At 40.6% G+C, this 24,995-nt stretch overlaps 1 protein-coding gene across 1 annotated transcript in view; it reads left to right on the forward strand.

Annotated features, from left to right (window-relative positions):
* ift74 (intraflagellar transport 74) overlaps positions 1 to 24,995 on the forward strand; it is a 137,743-nt gene that overhangs the window by 97,868 nt on the left and 14,880 nt on the right. Inside the window, exons 13-18 of the mRNA XM_034172843.1 lie at positions 576 to 655; positions 9,889 to 9,942; positions 16,743 to 16,840; positions 17,079 to 17,205; positions 17,302 to 17,465; positions 21,113 to 21,238. Of these exons, the coding sequence (XP_034028734.1) occupies positions 576 to 655; positions 9,889 to 9,942; positions 16,743 to 16,840; positions 17,079 to 17,205; positions 17,302 to 17,465; positions 21,113 to 21,238 (649 nt within the window). The remainder of the gene's footprint in view (positions 1 to 575; positions 656 to 9,888; positions 9,943 to 16,742; positions 16,841 to 17,078; positions 17,206 to 17,301; positions 17,466 to 21,112; positions 21,239 to 24,995) is intronic.

Here is a 24,995-nt window from a genome sequence, read left to right on the forward strand (position 1 = left end):
ATATGTGGCACAGATGTTCCTGTACACTATTCCTGTCACTTTGTTGTGCTTCTCAGTGTACATTGTCCTAGTTTACATCTTGCATCCTGCTGCTGTATTTTGGACTGTCTCTGGGGCACATTTGCACAGCCTGCAACTTAGGTCCTGTTAGCTGTGGTAGGAGTATTAAGGCACTGCAGCCACACTGAAATAAGTGTGTGGAATTACATGGGGATTATGTTGGAAATAAAGCATTACATTAATTCAGTTGTGATTTCTTTTTGCTCAGGCTCAAATCTTTTCAGTCATTCCTCATAGCTGCAGGTTAAAGAGTTGGGTAATAAATATGTAGATTTTAGTTTGATTCCTAATCACACTGCCTGTCTGTGTTTTTGGGCAAAACACTTTATGTGCATCCCTGTCAGTCCCAGTCTCAGTTCACCCAGTGCACATCGGTGCCTGTATTGGGATGCACACACACAAGCACACTCGCACTCGCGCACGCTCACACACACACACACACACACCATATTGCGTGTATTTGCCTTGTGAAGTAATTTTGTGAACTCTATAGACCACTAATCTTGTGTGTTCAGGCTTGTGGAGACCAGGGACAGGACCAGTCGAATCACTGAGGAGATCCGACAGCTTGAGCAGGACTTAGAGGACACCAATGGTAACACACTGAGTGGCTGCTTTCTTTTAAGACTTGGTATTACTCATGAAATGTTCCAACTTATTAATTAATTTTTTTTTAAAGGGTAGTTGTACAGGAGAACTCCAGTTATGTATTTTGTTAAACATCTTATAAAATGTTTTTTAAACAAAATAGATGCCATATTTTCTGGAGTCTAAGTCGCACCTGAGTATAAGTCGCACTTGTTAAAAAATGCCTCTTGAAGAGGAAAGACCTACATATAAGTGGCACCTTTTTTTCTCTATTATCAGCTCTTTGCTTTGTGATTTTTGTGCATTTTTGAAGTGTAGTTTTTATTACTGGCATTTGTTCTGTTATTAGAGTTCATCTTGTTTAGTGCTTTGATTCCTGTGAAAGTCCTATAGAAATATAAATTAATCATCATCTTCTGTCTCGGAAGACAATGGACTGCGCAGGACATATTATTTTGCTGTTGAACAGCATCGGCTGTGGCTGAACAGTCCAATTTATGAGTGGCAGTCTCTGTCACAGGAAGGCACTGTGACACAGAGGCAGAAGCTTCTCTCATCCTCTGTTGTTTTTTCCTGTTTTGCCAATGTTGTCCTCTCTTCTCCTCTGCTTTCTGTGTGCCTTTCTTGATGGTGTGCCACCAGTTGCTGCAATCATCTGCAGTGGCCTCCCATGTACTCATCTCGGAGGCTTTCATGTCCCTCTTGCAAACATCCTTGTATCGCAGCATTGGACAGCCAACTGGTCTGGAGCTTGAAGCGTGTTCGCCGTAAAGACATCTTTTGGCAGGTGTCTATTTTGGAAGGCAGTGAACATGGCAGAGTCATCTTAGGCGTCACTGGACAGGAGTGCAGACATGCTTGGAATGTTTGCCTGTTGAAGTACCTCCCTGTTCGGTACTCCATCCTACCAAGATATGCTCAGAATGCACTGCAGGCACTGATGGTGGAAGCTGTTGAGGCGATGCTCTTGTCTTGCGTACACTGTCCAGGTTTTGCTGTCATAGAGTAGGGTACTCAACACACAAGCACTGTTCACAGATCTCCTAGTGTTTATGGTGAGCTTGTTGTTCTCCCACACTCTCTGAGACAGTCCTGCCATGGTGGATGTGACCTTGCTGATGTGTTTGCCAATCTCATCTTAGAGGGACAGGTTGTTGGAGATTGTCAAGCCATGGTACGTGAATTCCTCAATGACTTCCAGGGTGTAGTCACCAATGGCAATGTTGGGTGTCTCAGTAACATCCTGCCCCATCACGTTAGTCTTCTTTAGGGTGGTGGTGAGACCAAATTTCCTGCAGGCATGTGAGACAGTTGATCAGCCTCTGGAGTCCTGCCTGTGTGTGGGAAGCCAGAGCAGCGTCATCGGCAAACAGCATCTCTCTCAACGTCATCTTACGGATCTTGGTCTTTGCTCTCAGTCATGAGAGATTAAACAGCTTGCCATCTGATTGCATGTGGAGGAAAAACTCCATCATCTGATGCACTGAAGGCATAGAACAGCAACAGAGAGAAGAAGATGCCAAAGAATCTGGGCACCAGGATGCACCCTTGCTTCACTCCGCACATGATGGAGAAGGGGAGGGAGGATGAGCTGTTGAACAGTACGGTGCCTTTCATGTCCTCGTGGTATGAAACAGTCACACTCTGCAGCTTCGTGTGCATCCTATGTTCTCGAGGAGCCAGAAGAGGTCCTTCCTGCTGACAAGTCTGTGAAGGCAAGGTACAGAGGCTTCTTCTGTTCTTGGTACGTCTCCTGAAGCTGTCTCACTGTGAAGATCGTATTGATCGTAGACCTCTCTGCTCTGAAGCTGCACTGAGATTTGGGATATACTTGCTCAGCAAGCTGTTGTAGTCTCTTCAGCACTACCTGAGTAAATGCCATCCCAATGCTGCTAAGCAGCGAGATGCCCTGATAATTATTGCAGTCACTGCAGTCTCTCTTGTTCTTATATAGGGTGATGATGTTAGCGTCACGCATGCCATGGGGGACTGAATTTTCCTCCCAACACTGGAGAAGCAGCTCACAGAGGTGGGGGAGGAGGGTGGGCTTGGCATACTGGAGAACCTCTGCCGGGATGCCATCATTCACTGGGGCTTTCCCGTGGACAAGACAGCCAATGGTCTTGCTCAGCTCATCCTCTGTGGGTGGTTTATTTTCTCTGAGGTAGAGGTCCCTGTAATGTTCAGCCCAACGATCCATCTGTTCACTGTGGTTTGTGATGGTCTCTCCAGTGGATGACTTCAGACGGGTTGTTTTTCTTGCGCTGGGGCCAAAAGCTTTTTTTTATGCCTTCATAGACTCCTCGCACATTTCCACCAGCAGTGGCTTGTTGAATTCCCTGACACAGGTTCAGTCGGTACTGGTTGGCGCAGTGTTGTGCTGTCCTCTGAGCATTGTCCCTTGCGGTTCTTAGAGCGGCAAGGTTTCTGCCATCCAACGATGATCCCTCCCGCCGACAGAGGCAATCCATAGCGTCCTACCCTATGCCAATCAGGCAAGACTTATCACTCATAGATTGTTGCCTCCCTTGTTGTTTTTGTTACTTTGCAGCAGCACCAAAGTGACCATTCTGGGGTGCAGAAACTAGGCGGGGTGTATGGAAACTCAGGGCTGCCCAGACACCAAAGGCCCCCTCTCCGCCTTGCTGATGTGGTCCAAAGGAATGCAGAGCAGTACGTTTGGCACCAGCATGGCCACAGGAGTTGCCAGAAGGGTGACTAGTAGTCCATCCAACTGCTTTAGTGGCTCCATTCTGGATTTGTATAGGGTTTACTCCTTAGTGTTTCCCATGATTGAGTATCACCGCAAGGCAGCGGGGGTTTGAAATAAGAGTTTTCCTTCTCCTAGATGAACTGTCTTGCCAGTCTGATGAGCCCCATGTGCCCACGAGCAACTGGTTTTGAGGTGCCAGTAACCCGCCTTTGCCCCTTCTCCTATCAGTAGAAGCAGTTCCATCATGAGCAGGCGAAGAGTTGGACTGGGTTGTCAGAGACTATTTGAGACGTACACCATGAGGAGAATTTACCGACAGTGGGAGCTTATCCTCACTGCAACTCCATGGCTGTAACAACCTTGGAACCATATAAATGTAATATAAATTAATAAATATAAATTAAATGATTATTATTATCATTATTAATAACAAATATATATATTTTTTTATTGTATAAATCACACCAGAGTATAAGTTGCAGTACCTCCCAAACTCGTAAAAATAAATAAATAAACCTGACTCCAGAATATATGGCACTATATTGTCTGCATCATATATGTCAGCATAAAAAACAATAAAAGAAAAAAAAAAATTCACTTAAGGTTTTATAAACTCATAATATTTTGGAATACTTCCAGTCTTGTTTTTGAGACAGTTATAGCACCAAAACAGCACTAGTCAAGGTTATAGATAAATAAATATGGATATGAAAAAACTTTTGGTAATGGCCCTCCTCGATGTATGTGCTGCCTTTGATATAGTAGATCATACCCTTCTTTTAACTAGACTTCACAGCATGATTGACCTCTTACACTGTTCTGAAATGGTTTAGTTCTTATCTTACCTAGAATTCTGTGTTAGTATAGATCACACCTGGGAATTTTATGGCCCGCGGGCTGTATCCAGCCCTTTGACTGACTCGGACTGACCCGCAAATACCTGGAAATTAAAAATAAAGTATTTACTATTCTCCCAAGCCGTTTGTGGCTGCGTGTGCATGTTTTCCGCAGTATAGCAGAGTCTGGCACGGAGCGATCGCCCCACGCCACACAGCCTGGTACTGTGCCATTGCGTAATGCATGCCACACAGCCTGGCACAATGCGATTGTGTAATGCACGCCTCACAGCCTGGCACGGTGCCATCGCATAATAGGAGAGCCTGGCACGGAGTGATCGCCCCATGCCACACAGCCTGGCACTGCGCCATTGCGTAATGCATGCCACACAGCCTGGCACGGTGCATTTGCATGATCCATGGGGAACTATCTGTGGATCCAGCACCGGAGACAATTTGGTTTTATACCTGCTTTCCGTCTCGTGATCGTGAATGTTTCGTTTTCATACTCATGCGCGCTTGGTTTGCAGGCTTTTCGGTGATGAGAAAGGTACAGATCATTTGTCCGCCTTTTCCCGATGTTTTGTGACTTTTGACTTTTTCTTCTTCGTTCTGCTGTTGTTGTGTGCCATGTGACCGGCCTTTATGACTGAACTAAAACCGCATTGCTTTTATTTTGAAGCCTGTTTTTTTTATTTGTTCTCGGAAATGATTCATCCATTCAGTATGTACCGCTCCTCAAAAATGTCCGCTCATGCCAAAAAGAGAGAGGTAGATGCTGAATGCTGAATTTGAATGAAGTTTAATAAATCCAGGTACAGGTCCTCTCTCACTGATGGTCATCTGTCAGCTGTGCTTCACATCTTCACTTCAGACATTCAGCCTGACTTTGATACACTTGTTAAAGATCAACAGAAACTAGATTTCTTTCACTGAACAAGTAAAAAGAACTGAAAAAGACTAAAATGTGGAAAGTGGTGGAAAATACAAAAGACATATGAACTAATGTACTGGGACACTTTTTTTTCTTCACAGCTCAGTGGCAATGATATTGTGACTTGTCTTTAATATCTGGTTTACAATGACAATTGATGTGATGTCTTTAGAAAGCGAAGAACCTCCTAGTTCAAACAGGAAGTTTCAGTTTCAACAACATATTCAACTCAAATATGTGTTTTGGGGTCAATGTGACTGAAAAAGAATGAGTCAGAAATGGTTTACATTTTATTCACTATTGTCTTGGAAAATTTGATTGAATAAATTTCATTTTTTTGTAAGGTAATTTCTTTTTTCCATTGCCTGATCAGAACATATAACAGTTTGTCAAAACAATGCTATTCACTGCTTTTTATATAGGAATAAAATTATTGTGCAGATTTGAGTTTAGCCTTTTGGCCCGGCCCTCCCTTTTTAAAAAAAATAATTGCCCACCCCTGGTATAGATGAATGTTCTTTCAAAAATTTCAATTCAATTTTAAGCCTAATACTTTTTAATCTTTATATGTTACCACTCGGAAACGTCATCAGGAGGCATGGCATAAATTTCCACCTTTATGCTGATACACAGCTGTACACTGCTGTGTCCCTTGATGATCCACAGTCTGTTGATGCCCTTTTAACTGTATTTTAGATACTACGTCATGGATGGCAGAGTTTTCTGCAGCTCAACCAGGATAAAACTTAAGTCTTGGTTATCAGTTCTGAAGCTCTGAGAGAGAAAGTCATTGCAAAACTGAAAATTCTGGCATTAAATCTATGTCAACAAGTTAAGAATCAAGGAGTTACCTTTGCTGCAGATCTCAGTTTTGTACCACATTTTAGAAATTTAACAAAAATGACATTTTATAATCCGAAGAAAGTCAGACCATTTCACTCTGAAACAAATACACATCAACTCATGCTTTTATTACCTACAGAACTGACTGTTGCAGTGCTCTTCTCTCTGGTCTCCCAAAGACAACATTTTGCTCATTTTCAGTTATCACAACATTCAGCTAAAGAGTTGGACTGTGTGAGGACCAGAAAGAGAGATCATACTCGTATTACACACATTGTAAAGTCTGCATTGGCTTCCTGATAGTTTTAGAATGTATTTTAAGATCCTTTTATTGACTGATAAAACTCTTAAGGGGTGTGGTACTATATAGGGTGTCCTAAAAAAATATACAACATTTAAAACACTTGGTTTTACCCTTAAATGCTCTGGTTGACATTCCTGCTGTCAGCATGCCAATTGCACGCTCCCTCAAATCTTGCGACATCTGTGGCATTGTGCTGTGTGATAAAACTGCACCTTTCAGAGTGGCCTTTTATTGTGGAAAGTCTAAGGCACACCTGTGCACTAATCATGGTGTCTAATCAGCATCTTGATATGGCACACCTGTGAGGTGGGATTGATTATCTCAGCAAAGGAGAAGTGCTCACTATCACAGATTTAGACTGGTTTGTGAACAATATTTGAGGGAAATAGTGATATTGTGTATGTGGAAAAAGTTTTAGATCTTTGAGTTCATCTCATACAAAATGGGAGCAAAACCAAAAGTGTTGCGTTTATATTTTTGTTGAGTGTAAGTAATAGGCCATGTTTAAGTGATGGCATGTGTCATCAAAAGTTGTACATGAGTATTTACACAGCATATATTGTGTATGTATGTCTGCTGAATGTAATTTTTGATGCAGTGGAACTGAAGGTGGGAAGCACGGTGGCTTAGTGGTTATCAACGTTGCCTCACAGTGAGCAGGTCATGGAATTGATTCTCACCTGTGGATTTTCTATGTGGAGTTTCCATGTTCTCTCCGTGTTTGCGTAGGTTCACTCCAAATGCTGGAGGTTTCTTCCTGTTAAAAGGGAGTTTTTCCTTCCCACTGTAGCCAAGTGCTTGCTCACAGGGGGTCGTTTTGACCATTGGGGTTTTACATAATTATTGTATGGCCTTGCCTTACAATATAAAGCGCCTTGGGGCAACTGTTTGTTGTGATTTGGCGCTATATAAAAAAAACAAACAAAAAAACAAAAGAAAATGCTCCGGCTTCCTCCCACATCCAAAGACATGCAGGTTAGGTGGATTGGAAACATTAAATTGTGTGGGTGTGCCATGCATGTGTTTGTCTATACAACCCCTGGCAGAAATTATTTATTTATTTATTAAATCAGTTGTTTGCAAACGTATCTGCACATGACTAACAAGCACATGTTGCAACCGTGGACTCATGTAGCCTCACTTATCTTTTGTTTTCGTTATACAACCCCTGGCAAAAGTTATGGAATCACCGGCCTTGGAGGATGTTCATTCAGATGTTTAATTTTGTAGAAAAAAAAGCAGATCACAGACATGACACAAAACTAAAGTCATTTCAAATGGCAACTTTCTGGCTTTAAGAAACACTATAAGAAATCAGGGAAAAACATTGTGGCAGTCAGTAACGGTTACTTTTTTAGACCAAGCAGAGGGAAAAAAAATATGGAATCACTCAATTCTGAGGAAAAAAGTATGGAATCATGAAAAACAAAAGAATGCTCCAACACATCACTAGTATTTTGTTGCACCACCTCTGGCTTTTATAACGGCTTGCAGTCTCTGAGGCATGGACTTAATGAGTGACAAACAGTACTCTTCATCAATCTGGCTCCAACTTTCTCTGATTGCTGTTGCCAGATCAGCTTTGCAGGTTGGAGCCTTGTCATGGACCATTTTCTTCAACTTCCACCAAAGATTTTCAATTGGATTAAGATCCGGACTATTTGCAGGCCATGACATTGACCCTATGTGCCTTTTTGCAAGGAATGTTTTCACAGTTTTTGCTCTATGGCAAGATGCATTATCATCTTGAAAAATGATTTCATCATCCCCAAACATCCTTTCAATTGATGGGATAAGAAAAGTGTCCAAAATATCAACGTAAACTTGTGCATTTATTGATGATGTAATGACAGCCATCTCCCCAGTGCCTTTACCTGACATGCAGCCCCATATCATCAATGACTGTGGAAATTTACATGTTCTCTTCAGGCAGTCATCTTTATAAATCTCATTGGAACGGCACCAAACAAAAGTTCCAGCATCATCACCTTGCCCAATGCAGATTTGAGATTCATCACTGAATATGACTTTCATCCAGTTATCCACAGTCCACGATTGCTTTTCCTTAGCCCATTGTAACCTTGTTTTTTTTCTGTTTAGGTGTTAATGATGGCTTTTGTTTAGCTTTTCTGTATGTAAATCCAATTTCCTTTAGGCGGTTTCTTACAGTTCAGTCACAGACATTGACTCCAGTTTCCTCCCGTTCGTTCCTCATTTGTTTTGTTGTGCATTTTTGATTTTTGAGACATATTGCTTTAAGTTTTCTGTCTTGACGCTTTGATGTCTTCCTTGGTCTACCAGTATGTATCTCTCGTGTTGGAGCCATGATTCATGTCAGTCCACTTGGTGCAACAGCTCTCCAAGGTGTGATCACTCCTTTTTAGATGCAGACTAACGAGAAGATCTGATTTGATGCAGATGTTAGTTTTGGAGATGAAAATTTACAGGGTGATTCCATAATTTATTCCTCAGAATTGAGTGAGTCCATATTTTTTTTCCCTCTGCTTGGTCTAAAAAAGTAACTGTTACTGACTTCCACAATTTTTTTTCTTGATTTCTTATAGTGTTTCTTAAAGCCAGAAAGTTGCCATTTGAAATGACTTTAGTTTTGTGTCATGTCTGTGATCTGCTTTTTTCTCTACAAAATTAAACAACTGAATAAACATCCTCCGAGGCCGGTGATTCCATAATTACTGCCAGGGGTTGTATATGGCCCTGCGACAGAGTGGCATCCTGTCTGGGGTGTACCCTGTCTCATGCTCTATGACTGCTGGGATAGCCTCCAGCCCCCCGTGACCCGATCTTGGATAAGCTGTTGAAGGTGTGTGTGTGTCTGTGTGTGTGTGTGTGTGTGTGTGTGTGTGTGTGTGTGTTTCTTAGACTACGGGCACTTATGTCCTTTGATCATATTGTATGAAAAACAAAAAAAGGGGAAATTTCACACTTTTATAGTTATCTTTACAATGAAAGTGTGTTAAGAAATTTGTTCTAGTAGGCTATGATGACCTTTTCACCTTTTTTCAGCATCATTATACGCAAATATTGCCGTTTTGTGCTTGTCCCACACCCAGACTTTTGATCTTCAATGATAAAAATGAATGGTAAAGAAACGTTTTTTCTAATGTTTTAAAATATCTCTGAATAAAATATCAGTAAAATAATCAAAACATATTTGGGGTATTCAATGTCATACAACTGTTGTGATTTTTTTAAACAAAATGTAGTTGTCCCACACTATTGCCGTAATTTCCACCACAACACTATAATGTCCCTAAACAGTTTGTATGAAAGATTGTTTGGGTAGTTTCTATGGAAGATAAACAGTGACATCAGAGCACATGTATATAGCGCCAAATCACAACAAACAGTTGCCCCAAGGTGCTTTATATTGTAAGGCAATGGTGTGGTGGAAATTACATTTACAAGGCCAATAGTGCCTGTAGTTAAAGAATCACCTGTGTATGTGTGTGAACTGAAGACCATTATATGAAAATTTTACTGTCTAGAAAAACATTTAGCCGATGATTGTTTCAACCAGATGTGTTATATATTTAATAAATGATATATTTGTCTTACACGGGAAATGCTGTGGTTTTGTTTTTTTTTCAAGGAGAGTCTCACCAGAAATACAAGGAGCTGAAGAAGAAATTGGAGGAAATAGATCGTAAGTTGATGTTTTTGTCAGTAGAAATAGATTTGAATGAATTATAATCTTAACCATTTTGCATTATGTTGTTCTTCGAACACAAAAATAGGCTAACATTATGGATGCTTATACTGCTGTACGTACATATGTCAGCTTTGGGAAGGATTAAAGTCAGTAGCCATGGCAATATAATGGCTTAATATTATTTAATTTCTAGCCACATTTATGAATAAACATTTCAGCACAATGAAATTCTTGATTTAATCTATTTTATATTATTATTTATATGCACACACACACAAACACACGTATATACTAACAATCATGAACATGCTAACTCCTATAATATTATGTAGTAACTATATTTCTTGTATATGTTGTTTACTACCCTGATTGTGTAAATGTCACTTATATACATGCTGTCCATATTCTTGAGCCGCTTAGGTGGGTAGGGAGAGTTCCCATGGGATAAAAAAAAAAGCTTTTCAACCTACCATCCCTGGTTCTCAAGACCAGGCACCTAAGTGGCTCTGCTCTACTCTTCTTTTTTTTTAGATATTTAGATATACTTTAGTATACACTAGTAGAGTTCTACCTTAGAATTGGAATGTGTTATAGAAGACATACCTTACTGAATTTTCATGCTTCAGATGGTCAGTTTCTTACAGTATGAAGCCATGTGTGGAATCCTGTATGACTTGAAATGTGCCACATAACACGTGCTAAATGTTTCAGCTTCCATTCAGTTTATTTCCATTTATTTTATTTATATAGTGCCAAATCATAAAGCTGCCTCACCACTTCACATGGGTAAGGACTAACCTTATCAACCTATTCATTCTATCATAACTTGAAGAAGAAATGGATCTCAGTGCATATTTTACAAATTAGGTAGAGGATATACAACCCCTGGCAAAAATTATGGAATCACCGGCCTCAGAGGATGTTCATTCGGTTGTTTAATTTTGTAGAAAAAAAGCAGATCACAGACATGACACAAAACTAAAGTCATTTCAAATGGCAACTTTCTGGCTTTAAGAAACATTATAAGAAATCAAGAAAAAAAAGATTGTGGCAGTCAGTAACGGTTACTTTTTTAGACCAACCAGAGGAAAAAAATATGGAATCACTCAATTCTGAGGAAAAAAATTATGGAATCACCCTGTAAATTTTCATCCCCCAAATTAACACCTGCATCAAATCCGGTGATTTAGGCCGGTGATTCCATAATTTTTGCCAGGGGTTGTAGAGGTGACCCCTGTATGACTACAGATTTTCCAGATTGAGGCATGGCCTACCTTTATTAATGATTGGTTCAACTAATTAATTCATTAATGATTGATTTAAGGTATATGTAATGCTTGAAATCAACTCTAGAATCTTTATCTGTGTCTAAATATGGATGGAGAGGCCTGACTGTATATCAAATCAAATCAATTTTATTTATATAGCGCCAAATCACAACAACAGTTGCCCCAATTACAGAAAAACCCCAACGGTCAAAACGACCCCCTGTGAGAAAGCACTTGGTGACAGTGGGAAGGAAAAACTCCCTTTTAACAGGAAGAAACCTCCAGCAGAACCAGGCTCAGAGAGGGCCAGTCTTCTGCTGGGACTGGTTAGGGCTGAGGGGAGAGAATCAGGAAAAAGACATGCTGTGAAAGAAAGCAGAGATCAATCACTAATGATTAAATGCAGAGTGGTGCATACAGAGCAAAAAGAGAAAGAAACACTCAGTGCATCATGGCAACCCCCCAGCAGTCTAAGTCTATAGCAGCATAACTAAGGGATGGTTCAGGGTCACCTGATCCAGCCCTAACTATAAGCTTTAGCAAAAAGGAAAGTTTTAAGCCTAATCTTAAAAGTAGAGAGGGTGTCTGTCTCCCTGATCCGAATTGGGAGCTGGTTGCACAGGAGAGGAGCCTGAAAGCTGAAGGCTCTGCCTCCCATTCTACTCTTAAAAACCCTAGGAACTACAAGTAAGCCTGCAGTCTGAGAGCGAAGCGCTCTATTGGGGTGATATGGTACTACGAGGTCCCTAAGATAAGATTCAAAACCTTATAAGTAAGAAGAAGAATTTTAAATTCTATTCTAGAATTAACAGGAAGCCAATGAAGAGAGGCCAATATGGGTGAAATATGCTCTCTCCTTCTAGTCCCCGTCAGTACTCTAGCTGCAACATTTTGAATTAACTGAAGGCTTTTCAGGGAACTTTTAGGACAACCTGATAATAATGAATTACAATAGTCCAGCCTAGAGGAAATAAATGCATGAATTAGTTTTTCAGCATCACTCTGAGACAAGACCTTTCTAATTTTAGAGATATTGCGCAAATGTAAAAAAGCAGTCCTACATATTTGCTTAATATGCACATTGAAGGACATATCCTGATCACAAATGACTCCAAGATTTCTCACAGTATTACTAGAGGTCAGGGTAATGCCATCCAGAGTAAGGATCTGGTTAGACACCATGCTTCTAAGATTTGTGGGGCCAAGTACAATAACTTCAGTTTTATCTGAATTTAAAAGCAGGAAATTAGAGGTCATCCATGTCTTTATGTCTATAAGACATTCCTGCAGTTTAACTAATTGGTTTGTGTCCTCTGGCTTCATGGATAGATAAAGCTGGGTATCATCTGCGTAACAATGAAAATTTAAGCAATGCTTTCTAATAATACTGCCTAAGGGAAGCATGTATAAAGTGAATAAAATTGGTCCTAGCACAGAACCTTGTGGAACTCCATAATTAACCTTAGTCTGTGAAGAAGACTCCCCATTTACATGAACAAATTGTAATCTATTAGATAAATATGATTCAAACCACCGCAGCGCAGTGCCTTTAATACCTATGGCATGCTCTAATCTCTGTAATAAAATTTTATGGTAATCAGTATCAAAAGCAGCACTGAGGTCTAACAGGACAAGCACAGAGATGAGTCCACTGTCTGAGGCCATAAGAAGATCATTTGTAACCTTCACTAATGCTGTTTCTGTACTATGATGAATTCTGAAACCTGACTGAAACTCTTCAAATAGACCATTCCTCTGCAGATGATCAGTTAGCTGTTTTACAACTACCCTTTCAAGAATTTTTGAGAGAAAAGGAAGGTTGGAGATTGGCCTATAATTAGCTAAGATAGCTGGGTCAAGTGATGGCTTTTTAAGTAATGGTTTAATTACTGCCACCTTAAAAGCCTGTGGTACATAGCCAACTAATAAAGATAGACTGATCATATTTAAGATCGAAGCATTAATTAATGGTAGGGCTTCCTTGAGCAGCCTGGTAGGAATGGGGTCTAATAGACATGTTGATGGTTTGGAGGAAGTGACTAATGAAAATAACTCAGACAGAACAATCGGAGAGAAAGAGTCTAACCAAATACCAGCATTACTGAAAGCAGCCAAAGATATCGATATGTCTTTGGGATGGTTATGAGTAATTTTTTCTCTAATAGTTAAAATTTTATTAGCAAAGAAAGTCATGAAGTCATTACTAGTTAAAGTTAAAGGAATACTCGGCTCAATAGAGCTCTGACTCTTTGTCAGCCTGGCTACAGTGCTGAAAAGAAACCGGGATTGTTCTTATTTTCTTCAATTAGTGATGAGTAGTAAGATGTCCTAGCTTTACGGAGGGCTTTTTTTATAGAGCAACAGACTCTTTTTCCAGGCTAAGTGAAGATCTTCTAAATTAGTGAGACGCCATTTCCTCTCCATCTTACGGGTTATCTGCTTTAAGCTGCGAGTTTGTGAGTTATACCACAGAGTCAGGCACTTCTGATTTAAGGCTCTCTTTTTCAGAGGAGCTACAGCATCCAAAGTTGTGCTCAATGAGGATGTAAAACTATTAATGAGATAATCTATCTCACTCACAGAGTTTAGGTAACTACTCTGCACTGTGTTGGTATATGGCATTGGAGAACATAACAAAGAAGGAATCATATCCTTAAACCTAGTTACAGCACTTTCAGAAAGACGTCTACTGTAATGAATCTTATTTTCCCACTGCTGGGTAGTCCATTAAAGTAAATGTAAATGTTATTAAGAAATGATCAGACAGAACGGGGTTTTCAGGGAATACTGTTAAGTCTTCAATTTCCATACCATAAGTCAAAACAAGAGCTAAAGTATGATTAAAGTGGTGGGTGGACTCATTTACATTTTTAGCAAAGCCAATTGAGTCTAGTAATAGATTAAATGCACTGTTGAGGCTGTCATTCTCAGCATCTATGTGGATGTTAAAATCGCCCACTATAATTATCTTATCTGAGCTAAGCACTATGTCAGACAAAAGGTCTGAAAATTCACAGAGAAACTCACAGTAACGACCAGGTGGACGATGGATAACAACAAATAAAACTGGTTTTTGGGACTTCCAGTTTGGATGGACAAGACTAAGAGTCAAGCTTTCAAATGAATTAAAGCTCTCTCTGGGTTTTTGATTATTTAATAAGCTGGAGTGGAAGATTGCTGCTAATCCTCCCCCTCGGCCCGTGCTACGAGCATTCTGACAGTTAGTGTGACTTGGGGGTGTTGACTCATTTAAACTAACATACGAGGTCTATTAGACAAGTATCCGACCTTTTTATTTTTTTCAAAAACCATATGGATTTGAATCACGTGTGATTGCGTCAGACAAGCTTGAACCCTCATGCACATGCGTGAGTTTTTCCACGCCTGTCGGTTGCGTCATTCGCCTGTGAGCAGGTTTTGAGTGAGGAGTGGTCCAGTCCCCTTGGCGGATTTTCATTGTCAGGAAATGGCGGAATGATTTGGGATTTTTTTCCATCAGAATTTTTTCAGAAACTGTTAGAGACTGGCAACTGGAAACCATTCGAAAAATTTATCTGGCTTTCGGTGAAAATTTTACGGGCTTCACAGAGAATAAGTACTGTTACTACAGCTTTAAGGACAGCGTTAAGGACGCTTGGCGCTCGGCGCTCTGTGCCGCCATCGAGAGCCACAAACCACCGGATCATTTCCAAACGGATGGCTCTGTGGAGCCGGGACCATCGTGTGCACTTTCTCTGGTTATCACAAGAGCTGGACATCAACCATTTTCCGGCAGATTTCACTTTTAACAAGAGATTTTGTCACGGAAAGCCGAGCGGAGCCTTTGCGCGTCACGATGCATTCACTACTGGAGCGAGACAAAACCACCTCCATTTTGGTCTCACAGGACGGCTTTGAGATGGCGTTCAGACAGCTATCGGTGGTTTTTCCATCGAGTGATTATCCGAGAAATTGTGGATGTGCCTGGACATGCCAGAACATGTCCCATGAGGCTTCATCACGGCGTTGCTGTGCGCCATGCGGCACCGCCGCGACGCGCGAAGCTTCCGCTCCTCTTTCCATGACACAAACTCCTGTAACAGTGGAATGTGCCGTTCATTTCCAAACTGGACGCTGTGTTTTATCCGGGACGTCATCTGACTAGCACAGGAATTGTGAAAAGACATGGACATCAGCACTTTTTCGGCACATTGAGACAGACGTGCGGAGGAATTCCGCGCGTCGCGGCGATGCCGCATGGCGCAAAGCAACGCTGTGATGAAGCCTCACGGGACATGTTCTGGCATGTCCAGGCACATCCACAATTTCTCGGATAATCACTCGATGGAAAAACCACAAACAGCTGTCTGAACACCATCTCAAAGCCATCCTGTGAGACCAAAATGGAGGTGGTTTTGTCTCGCTCCAGTAGCGAATCCATCGTGATGCGCGAAGCCTCCGCTCGGCTTTCCATGACAAAATCTCTTGTTAAAAGTGAAATCTGCCAGAAAATGGTTGATGTCCAGCTCTTGTGATAACCAGAGAAAGTGCACATGACGGTCCCGGCTCCACAGAGCCATCCGTTTATAAATGATCCGGTGGTTTGTGGCTCTCGATGGTGGCACGGAGCGCAGCGCGCCGACCGTCCTTAAAGCCGTCCTTAAAGCTGTAGTAACAGTCCTTATTATCTGTGAAGCCCGTGAAATTTTCACTGAAAGCCAGATAAATTTTTCGAATGGTTTCCAGCTTCCAGTCTCTAACAGTTTCTGAAAAAATTCTGATGGGAAAAAAAGCCCAAATCATTCCGCCATTTCCTGACAATGAAAATCCGCCGAGGGGGTGGACCACTCCTTACTCAAAGCCTGCTCACAGGCAAATGACGCAACAGACAGGCGTGGAAAAACTCACGCATGCGCACGAGGGTTCAAGCTTGTCTGATGCAATCACACGTGATTCAAATCCATATGGTTTTTGAAAAAAATAATAAGGTCGGATACTTTTCTAATAGACCTCGTATTCATCCTGCTGTAACCAGGTTTCTGTAAGGCAGAATAAATCAATATGTTGATCAATTATTATATCATTTACTAACAGGGACTTAGAAGAGAGAGACCTAATGTTTAATAAACCACATTTAACTGTTTTAGTCTGTGGTCAGTTGAAGGTGCTATATTATTTTTTCTTTTTGAATTTTTATGCTTAAATAGATTTTTACTGGTTGTTGGTGGTCTGGGAGCAGGCACCGTCTCTACGAGGATGGGGTATTGGGGGGATGGCAGGGGGAGAGAAGCTGCAGAGAGGTGTGTAAGACTACAACTCTGCTTCCTGGTCCCAACCCTGGGTAGTCACGGTTTGGAGGGTTTAATAAAATTGGCCAGATTTCTAGAGATGAGAGCTGCTCCATCCAAAGTGGGATGGATGTCGTCTCTCCTAACAAGACCAGGTTTTCCCCAGAAGCTTTGCCAATTATCTATGAAGCCCACCTCATTTTTTCAGACAGTAGTAATTTGAAATAGTTTTCTTGCTTTCCTCATACTTTTGTTTCAGGATTCTTGGAGTCATTTGAGGAGGTCAAGGCTCAGGAAGAAGAAAATATGACACAAACACAAGGAAATATAGTCTCTCTGTTGGAACACTGCAGCAGGGTGAGGAGATGGGAGGGACTGGGGAGCAAAAGATGGAAGGCCATTGATTTAATGACAAGTGGCAAAAAAAAAAAAAAAAACACCTAACAAAGATATGAGCATAAAAACAGAAATGCTGATTCCAGTGATCTCCAGCCTTTGCCAAATTGGGGGAATAACTCACTCTGCACTGCTTCATTTTCATGAGTTGTCAAGAAAATGCTTGCTTGTTGTTAATAATTATTGTTGTATGTTCTAGAACATGCTACGACTGCGTCATGTTGGTACCGTAACAGCTACAGAGTTGAAGGACATCCAGCAGGTGTTGTCCAACAAGGAGTTAGACGTAGTCCAATCAGAGAACACGACCAGAGGCCTGACAACTGGTCAGTAAAACACACACGCACACACATACCAACCAAATGTAATTCAGAGTAAATGATATATTGTCATAAAATGCTGACTGGAACATTGCCATCCAGAGTACCAGCGTCTTCAGCATGACCTGGAGAAGATGCAACAACTGGAGGGGAAGATCAGCACTGATCTCAGTGCTTTGCAGGAGCATGTCAGCACCATGGAAACTGAGCTGATCACTTATCGTGACCTGGATACCCTGAAGTACACAGCAGAGGAAAAGAAAAAGGTAAAAGCTCGGCCCTGCTGCAGAAGAAACAAAAATCACAGTTTGCATAATCAACAGAATTCCCACTCCTCTGACAATCAGCTGGTGATTGTCAGCTGGTGAATGCAAGAAAAAACAAATCAATGCTGCTGTTAGCTTACTGAAGGAATTGTTACCTGAAATTATTGGAGGTGCTGCTTCATATACTAAACTGAAGGGATGTAATGGATCACAAAACCCATGGTTCAGATCAGATCACAGTGTATATCAATACATCAAATCTTTTTTCAGATCTGAAAAAAAAAAACAAAAAAAAACAAACAAACTTTGCTTTCAATTTTTAAAAGTAACTTAAACAACAATGAAAACAAGGAATTTTTGTTCATGGTTCTGAAAATAAGGTGTCCAAAGCTTGAATAGTATTTCTAACATTTGCTTGCAGTGTGAACACTGCCAGTGAATTCACTGTTTGTTAACATCATATGAAAGCAGACCTGAGTTTATAATTTTGATTTTTTTTTTTTTATGAGCTTGCCTACATTGTCTGGTGAGAGTGTAATAATAATATTAATAATAACTTCATTTTTATAGCACTTTAAAGAGAAATACACTACCAAATGTTTGGACACGTTCCCATTTAAGTGAATGGGAAAATGTGTCACAACATGTGGCAAAAGTCTGGAAATGTTGTTCATTTCTTCCAAAACCCAGTGGATTTTAAACCACCTTGGTTTGACCTGTGCTCAGCTCCGGATAGCATGGGCATAATGCTGCACATGCTCTGTCCTCTACTCCTGATATTTGAGAGTTCCTTTCCATGCTTGGACCCCGGTGTGTGTAGAGAATCCATCAGGCTGCCTTGAGTGGAGCACAAGGCGATGGATATTTTAATATAATTATTTAATAATTTGTTTCTATCATGTTGCCATTCATGTTGCCATATCATGTTGCCATTCATGTGAATGCACAATATCTTTTTCCCTGCTCAAACTTTGATTTTACTACATTGAGATTTACTATGCAGGTATTAACCTGGAAACACCAAGAAAACAACTCTATTTCACTTTATTGTGTAATGCGTTATCATGTACTGCAGTCAATCCATGGTTGATACGTGTGCTTAATGGGCAGGGAGGGTCAGCTATAATCCATTACACCAGTAAACGGTTTATGTTTCATCCCCTGTAGTCGTTCATATTGTTGATTGTCACTGATGTTGGATGAGCAGACACTCAAAAGTAAGTTTTGTGTACTCTTTATGACATTTTAGTGATTATTTCTGTTTTGATGTGAACTGTTTATGATGCACATTTTACACACTTTACATCAATCATTCAATCAATTTTTTTATATAGCGCCAAATCTGTTATGCCTCAGCCTCACCACAGCTGCGAGTCCTGACGAGTCGCAGGTGATCAGGGTGAGGTCCTGACAGCCTCAGCAACACAGCCACTCAGTCCCAAACGCACGCCACCTGGGAGGAAAACCAAAAGACAGAAACAAACCGGCAGCCAGGCCCCCCCAGCCATATAACAAAATCACAACAAACAGTTGCCCCAAGGCGCTTTATATTGTAAGGCAAGGCCATACAATAATTATGTAAAACCCCAACGGTCAAAACAACCCCCTGTGAGCAAGCACTTGGCTACAGTGGGAAGGAAAAACTCCCTTTTAACAGGAAGAAACCTCCAGCAGAACCAGGCTCAGGGAGGGGCAGTCTTCTGCTGGGACTGGTTGGGGCTGAGGGAGAGAACCAGGAAAAAGACATGCTGTGGAGGGGAGCAGAGATCGATCACTAATGATTAAATGCAGAGTGGTGCACACAGAGCAAAAAGAGAAAGAAACAGTGCATCATGGGAACCCCCCAGCAGTCTACGTCTATAGCAGCATAACTAAGGGATGGTTCAGGGTCACCTGATCCAGCCCTAACTATAAGCTTTAGCAAAAAGGAAAGTTTTAAGCCTCATCTTAAAAGTAGAGAGGGTGTCTGTCTCCCTGATCTGAATTGGGAGCTGGTTCCACAGGAGAGGAGCCTGAAAGCTGAAGGCTCTGCCTCCCATTCTACTCTTACAAACCCTAGGAACTACAAGAAAGCCTGCAGTCTGAGAGCGAAGTGCTCTATTGGGGTGATATGGTACTACGAGGTCCCTAAGATAAGATGGGACCTGATTATTCAAAACCTTATAAGTAAGAAGAAGAATTTTAAATTCTATTCTAGAATTAACAGGAAGCCAATGAAGAGAGGCCAATATGGGTGAGATATGCTCTCTCCTTCTAGTCCCCGTCAGTACTCTAGCTGCAGCATTTTGAATTAACTGAAGGCTTTTTAGGGAACTTTTAGGACAACCTGATAATAATGAATTACAATAGTCCAGCCTAGAGGAAATAAATGCATGAATTAGTTTTTCAGCATCACTCTGAGACAAGACCTTTCTGATTTTAGAGATATTGCGTAAATGCAAAAAAGCAGTCCTACATATTTGTTTAATATGCGCTTTGAATGACATATCCTGATCAAAAATGACTCCAAGATTTCTCACAGTATTACTAGAGGTCAGGGTAATGCCATCCAGAGTAAGGATCTGGTTAGACACCATGTTTCTAAGATTTGTGGGGCCAAGTACAATAACTTCAGTTTTATCTGAGTTTAAAAGCAGGAAATTAGAGGTCATCCATGTCTTTATGTCTATAAGACAATCCTGCAGTTTAGCTAATTGGTGTGTGTCCTCTGGCTTCATGGATAGATAAAGCTGGGTATCATCTGCGTAACAATGAAAATTTAAGCAATACCGTCTAATAATACTGCCTAAGGGAAGCATGTATAAAGTGAATAAAATTGGTCCTAGCACAGAACCTTGTGGAACTCCATAATTAACTTTAGTCTGTGAAGAAGATTCCCCATTTACATGAACAAATTGTAATCTATTAGACAAATATGATTCAAACCACCGCAGCGCAGTGCCTTTAATACCTATGGCATGCTCTAATCTCTGTAATAAAATTTTATGGTCAACAGTATCAAAAGCAGCACTGAGGTCTAACAGAACAAGCACAGAGATGAGTCCACTGTCCGAGGCCATAAGAAGATCATTTGTAACCTTCACCAATGCTGTTTCTGTACTATGATGAATTCTAAAACCTGACTGAAACTCTTCAAATAGACCATTCCTCTGCAGATGATCAGTTAGCTGTTTTACAACTACCCTTTCAAGAATTTTTGAGAGAAAAGGAATGGTTAATGGTTTCTCACATTTTGTGAGAAACCATTAACTTGGATGACTTAATAAAACCTTGTGCAGAACTGGTCTTTATGTCATTAGATCAGATCTGATCAACTCCCTGCCACAGTTTTAACAACCAGCTCTGTGACTTTACAAAGATCTAGAAACATCCCAGCTGACATGGCGATGTTGTATCAATACTGTTTTTTTGGTTATTTTACATTTTGACATCAGTTAACATCATACCATGATAGAACATGATAAAACAAGGTGGATGACCTGCAGTACATACAGGTGGATGGTTTATTTTTGGTTTTGTGCAATAGCTTTGTTACCAGCAGCCTCTGGTAACAAAGTGAAAAGTTTTTGGGGGGTTGCATGCAACCTGAACAACTTAGTTTGAAGCCCTTGCTGTGAACTAAGCACATTTTTGTGTTTCTTATACAGAAACTGCAGCAGCAGCATGTGTCACTGATGCAGCGCCGGGATGCACTCCGACAGCTCTTACAGGAAATGAACCAGAAATATGAAACACTGAAGACAAAACTACAAGAGAATGTGACTCACACTGAGGTGACTTTTATTCATAATCTATCTATAAAGCAAGATGCGTCTGTGTGTATATGGGGCTCACATATCTCTCTCCACTGGTTGTCAGAGAAACTCAGTTTTTGGATATGGTTTGTACATGGCACGATGGTGTGCATCCTTTATGAAAATTTTGGGCATTCATTTTCAAAACCTTTGTTTTCATTAACATTGTAACATTTGTACTTCCAAGATGACACCTTCTGTGGTGTCTCTGTCCTACTCTTCTGCCACCTACGCAGACGTAAAGGCCCTGTCACACCTTGACAATTTAGCCTGCGTACGGCGATCATGTTAAAAATGCTGGCATACGCGGGCGTACTTCAAATTAATGCAGCTGTCACACCATGATGATTTAATCAGCGTATATTGACAGCTGAGTTTCCACCAAGTGGTTTGGGGTCGGTACTGCACAGTATAATACGGTTAAATCTGGCTTGGTTTGCGTTTCTACCACCGGCACAACCCTTTTGTTTGGCAGGTGGAACAGTTAAATATTGACAAACACATCATCGGGCACATGTACACTGTTGCACAGCATCTCTTCTCTACACAGAGTCAAAATAGATATATTTAACATTATTTTAACATTTATTTTATTTTTGTCTTAGTGGATGTTTTTCTCAGTGGATAGTTGGATTATTTTCATCACTTGCAGACTGCTGATGGCTGTGTTAAACGCTGAGGTGAAGGAGGTGCTGTGACTCTTTAAACTTTGTGGTGAAAAGATCCACATCCTCTGGGTCAGGGTGCACCTCGAACAGCAAAACCACCAAGGGACTTGCTTTAAAATGGTGCGTTTCAGCCACAACAAGAAAATAAAGTATTTTCAGATGTCGTTTTCCAAAATCAGGATGATTTATGTGGATACGTTTTCATCAGGATGTAATGATGAATCGGACTGAAATGAACAGGTAAGATTAAGACTATATATTTACTCCGTGTGTGAATGGTTTTAATATCTGGGACACTCTGTTTGCATGAAGACTGCAGCTTTCAACCAATCAGTGGACAGCATTAATGGACGTATTTCGACTTATGAGTAAATTTTGAGAAAACGTGTGTCAACAATCGCACGACTTATGTCCTGCACATGCAGGACATATGAAACATACGCTGGCATACTTTGACAATTTTAAGCATGCCCCAAATTTTTCGAGGTGCTCAGCATATTATGTCGTATATCAGCGAGCTTCAGTATGCTCTTAACTTAAACAAAACTTACCCATAACATATTAGATGTATGCCAGCATTTTTAATATGATTGGCTACGCTGGCTAAATTGTTAAGGTGTGACAGGGCCTTAAGCTGCAGTAGAGAAACACTTGTGAACGTTGGCAGAGTTCATCGTGAACTTTCATTTAGCCTCTTGAATCTTCAATCAGTAGCCCAGAAGCCTTCTGGTGTTCTGCAGCAACTTCCCCTCTCACATACTGAATGGACAACAAACCTGATACAGTAATGCCATTCTGTTTTGACACTAGCAGGAAAATGCCCAAACACTTAAAGCTACTATCTGCTGCCATTTTGGGTTCATAAACAGCAGTGACAAAGATGAGCTTTACATAAGCAAAGCCATTTGCCAGGTATGCCAAATGATAGTGAAGTACTGCAGAAATACGACTGTATATGAATGTGAGAAGAGAGCTTTAGTCAGCACAGAAAGTGAGCATTACAAGTGACACCAAAGGGCCCCTTCACACATAGTACGAATAAGTACGATTCATTGTGTCAGTGCACACACAGGAGCGAGGAGCTCGTCTGATCCATTATAACAAGATGATATACTTTTACAGCTGCATATAAAGAAGGAATGAACATGCAACTGTTTTACCAAGCTATTAAAACATTACCAATAATCACCTTTTAGGCTGTTCCAAATACGTTCTCCACCTCAGCGCACAAGACAGAGAGAGGAAAAAAGCTCCAAATGAAACATCCTCTGTGATTCATTTGAAAGCTTGACTCTTAGTCTTGTCCATCCAAATTGGAAGTCCCAAAAACCAGTTTTATTTGTTGTTATCTATCGTCCTCCTGGTCGTTACTGTGAGTTTCTCTGTGAATTTTCAGACCTTTTGTCTGACTTAGTGCTTAGCTCAGATAAGATAATTATAGTGGGCGATTTTAACATCCACACAGATGCTGAGAATGACAGCCTCAACACTGCATTTAATCTATTATTAGACTCAATTGGCTTTGCTCAAAATGTAAATGAGTCCACCCACCACTTTAATCATATATTAGATCTTGTTCTGACTTATGGTATGGAAATTGAAGACTTAACAGTATTCCCTGAAAACTCCCTTCTGTATGATCATTTCTTAATAACATTTACATTTACTCTGATGGACTACCCAGCAGTGGGGAATAAGTTTCATTACACTAGAAGTCTTTCAGAAAGCGCTGTAACTAGGTTTAAGGATATGATTCCTTCTTTATGTTCTCTAATGCCATATACCAACACAGTGCAGAGTAGCTACCTAAACTCTGTAAGTGAGATAGAGTATCTCGTCAATAGTTTTACATCCTCACTGAAGACAACTTTGGATGCTGTAGTTCCTCTGAAAAAGAGAGCTTTAAATCAGAAGTGCCTGACTCCGTGGTATAACTCACAAACTCGCAGCTTAAAGCAGATAACCCATACGTTGGAGAGGAAACGACGTCTCACTAATTTAGAAGATCTTCACTTAGCCTGGAAAAAGAGTCTGTTGCTCTATAAAAAAGCCCTCCGTAAAGCTAGGACATCTTACTACTCATCACTAATTGAAGAAAATAAGAACAACCCCCGGTTTCTTTTCAGCACTGTAGGCAGGCTGACAAAGAGTCAGAGCTCTATTGAGCCGAGTATTCCTTTAACTTTAACTAGTAATGACTTCATGACTTTCTTTGCTAATAAAATTTTAACTATTAGAGAAAAAATTACTCATAACCATCCCAAAGACGTATTGTTATCTTTGGCTGCTTTCAGTGATGCCGGTATTTGGTTAGACTCTTTCTCTCAGATTGTTCTGTCTGAGTTATTTTCATTAGTTACTTCATCTAAACCATCAACATGTCTATTAGACCCCATTCCTACCAGGCTGCTCAAGGAAGCCCTACCATTATTTAATGCTTCGATCTTAAATATGATCAATCTATCTTTATTAGTTGGCTATGTACCACAGGCTTTTAAGGTGGCAGTAATTAAACCATTACTAATTATAGGCCAATCTCCAACCTTCCTTTTCTCTCAAAAATTCTTGAAAGGGTAGTTGTAAAACAGCTAACTGATCATCTGCAGAGGAATGGTCTATTTGAAGAGTTTCAGTCAGGTTTTAGAATTCATCATAGTACAGAAACAGCATTAGTGAAGGTTACAAATGACAGAGATTAGAGCATGCCATAGGTATTAACGGCACTGCGCTGTGGTGGTTTGAATCATATTTATCTAATAGATTACAATTTGTTCATGTAAATGGGGAATCTTCTTCACAGACTAAGGTTAATTATGGAGTTCCACAAGGTTCTGTGCTACTACCAATGTTATTCACTTTATACATGCTTCCCTTAGGCAGTATTATTACACGGCATTGCTTAAATTTTCATTGTTACGCAGATGATACCCAGCTTTATCTATCCATGAAGCCAGAGGACACACACCAATTAGCTAAACTGCAGGATTGTCTTACAGACATAAAGACATGGATGACCTCTAATTTCCTGCTTTTAAACTCAGATAAAACTGAAGTTATTGTACTTGGCC

Source organism: Thalassophryne amazonica, chromosome 1 (genome assembly GCF_902500255.1).
Source record: "Thalassophryne amazonica chromosome 1, fThaAma1.1, whole genome shotgun sequence".
NCBI classification, from domain to species: domain Eukaryota; kingdom Metazoa; phylum Chordata; class Actinopteri; order Batrachoidiformes; family Batrachoididae; genus Thalassophryne; species Thalassophryne amazonica.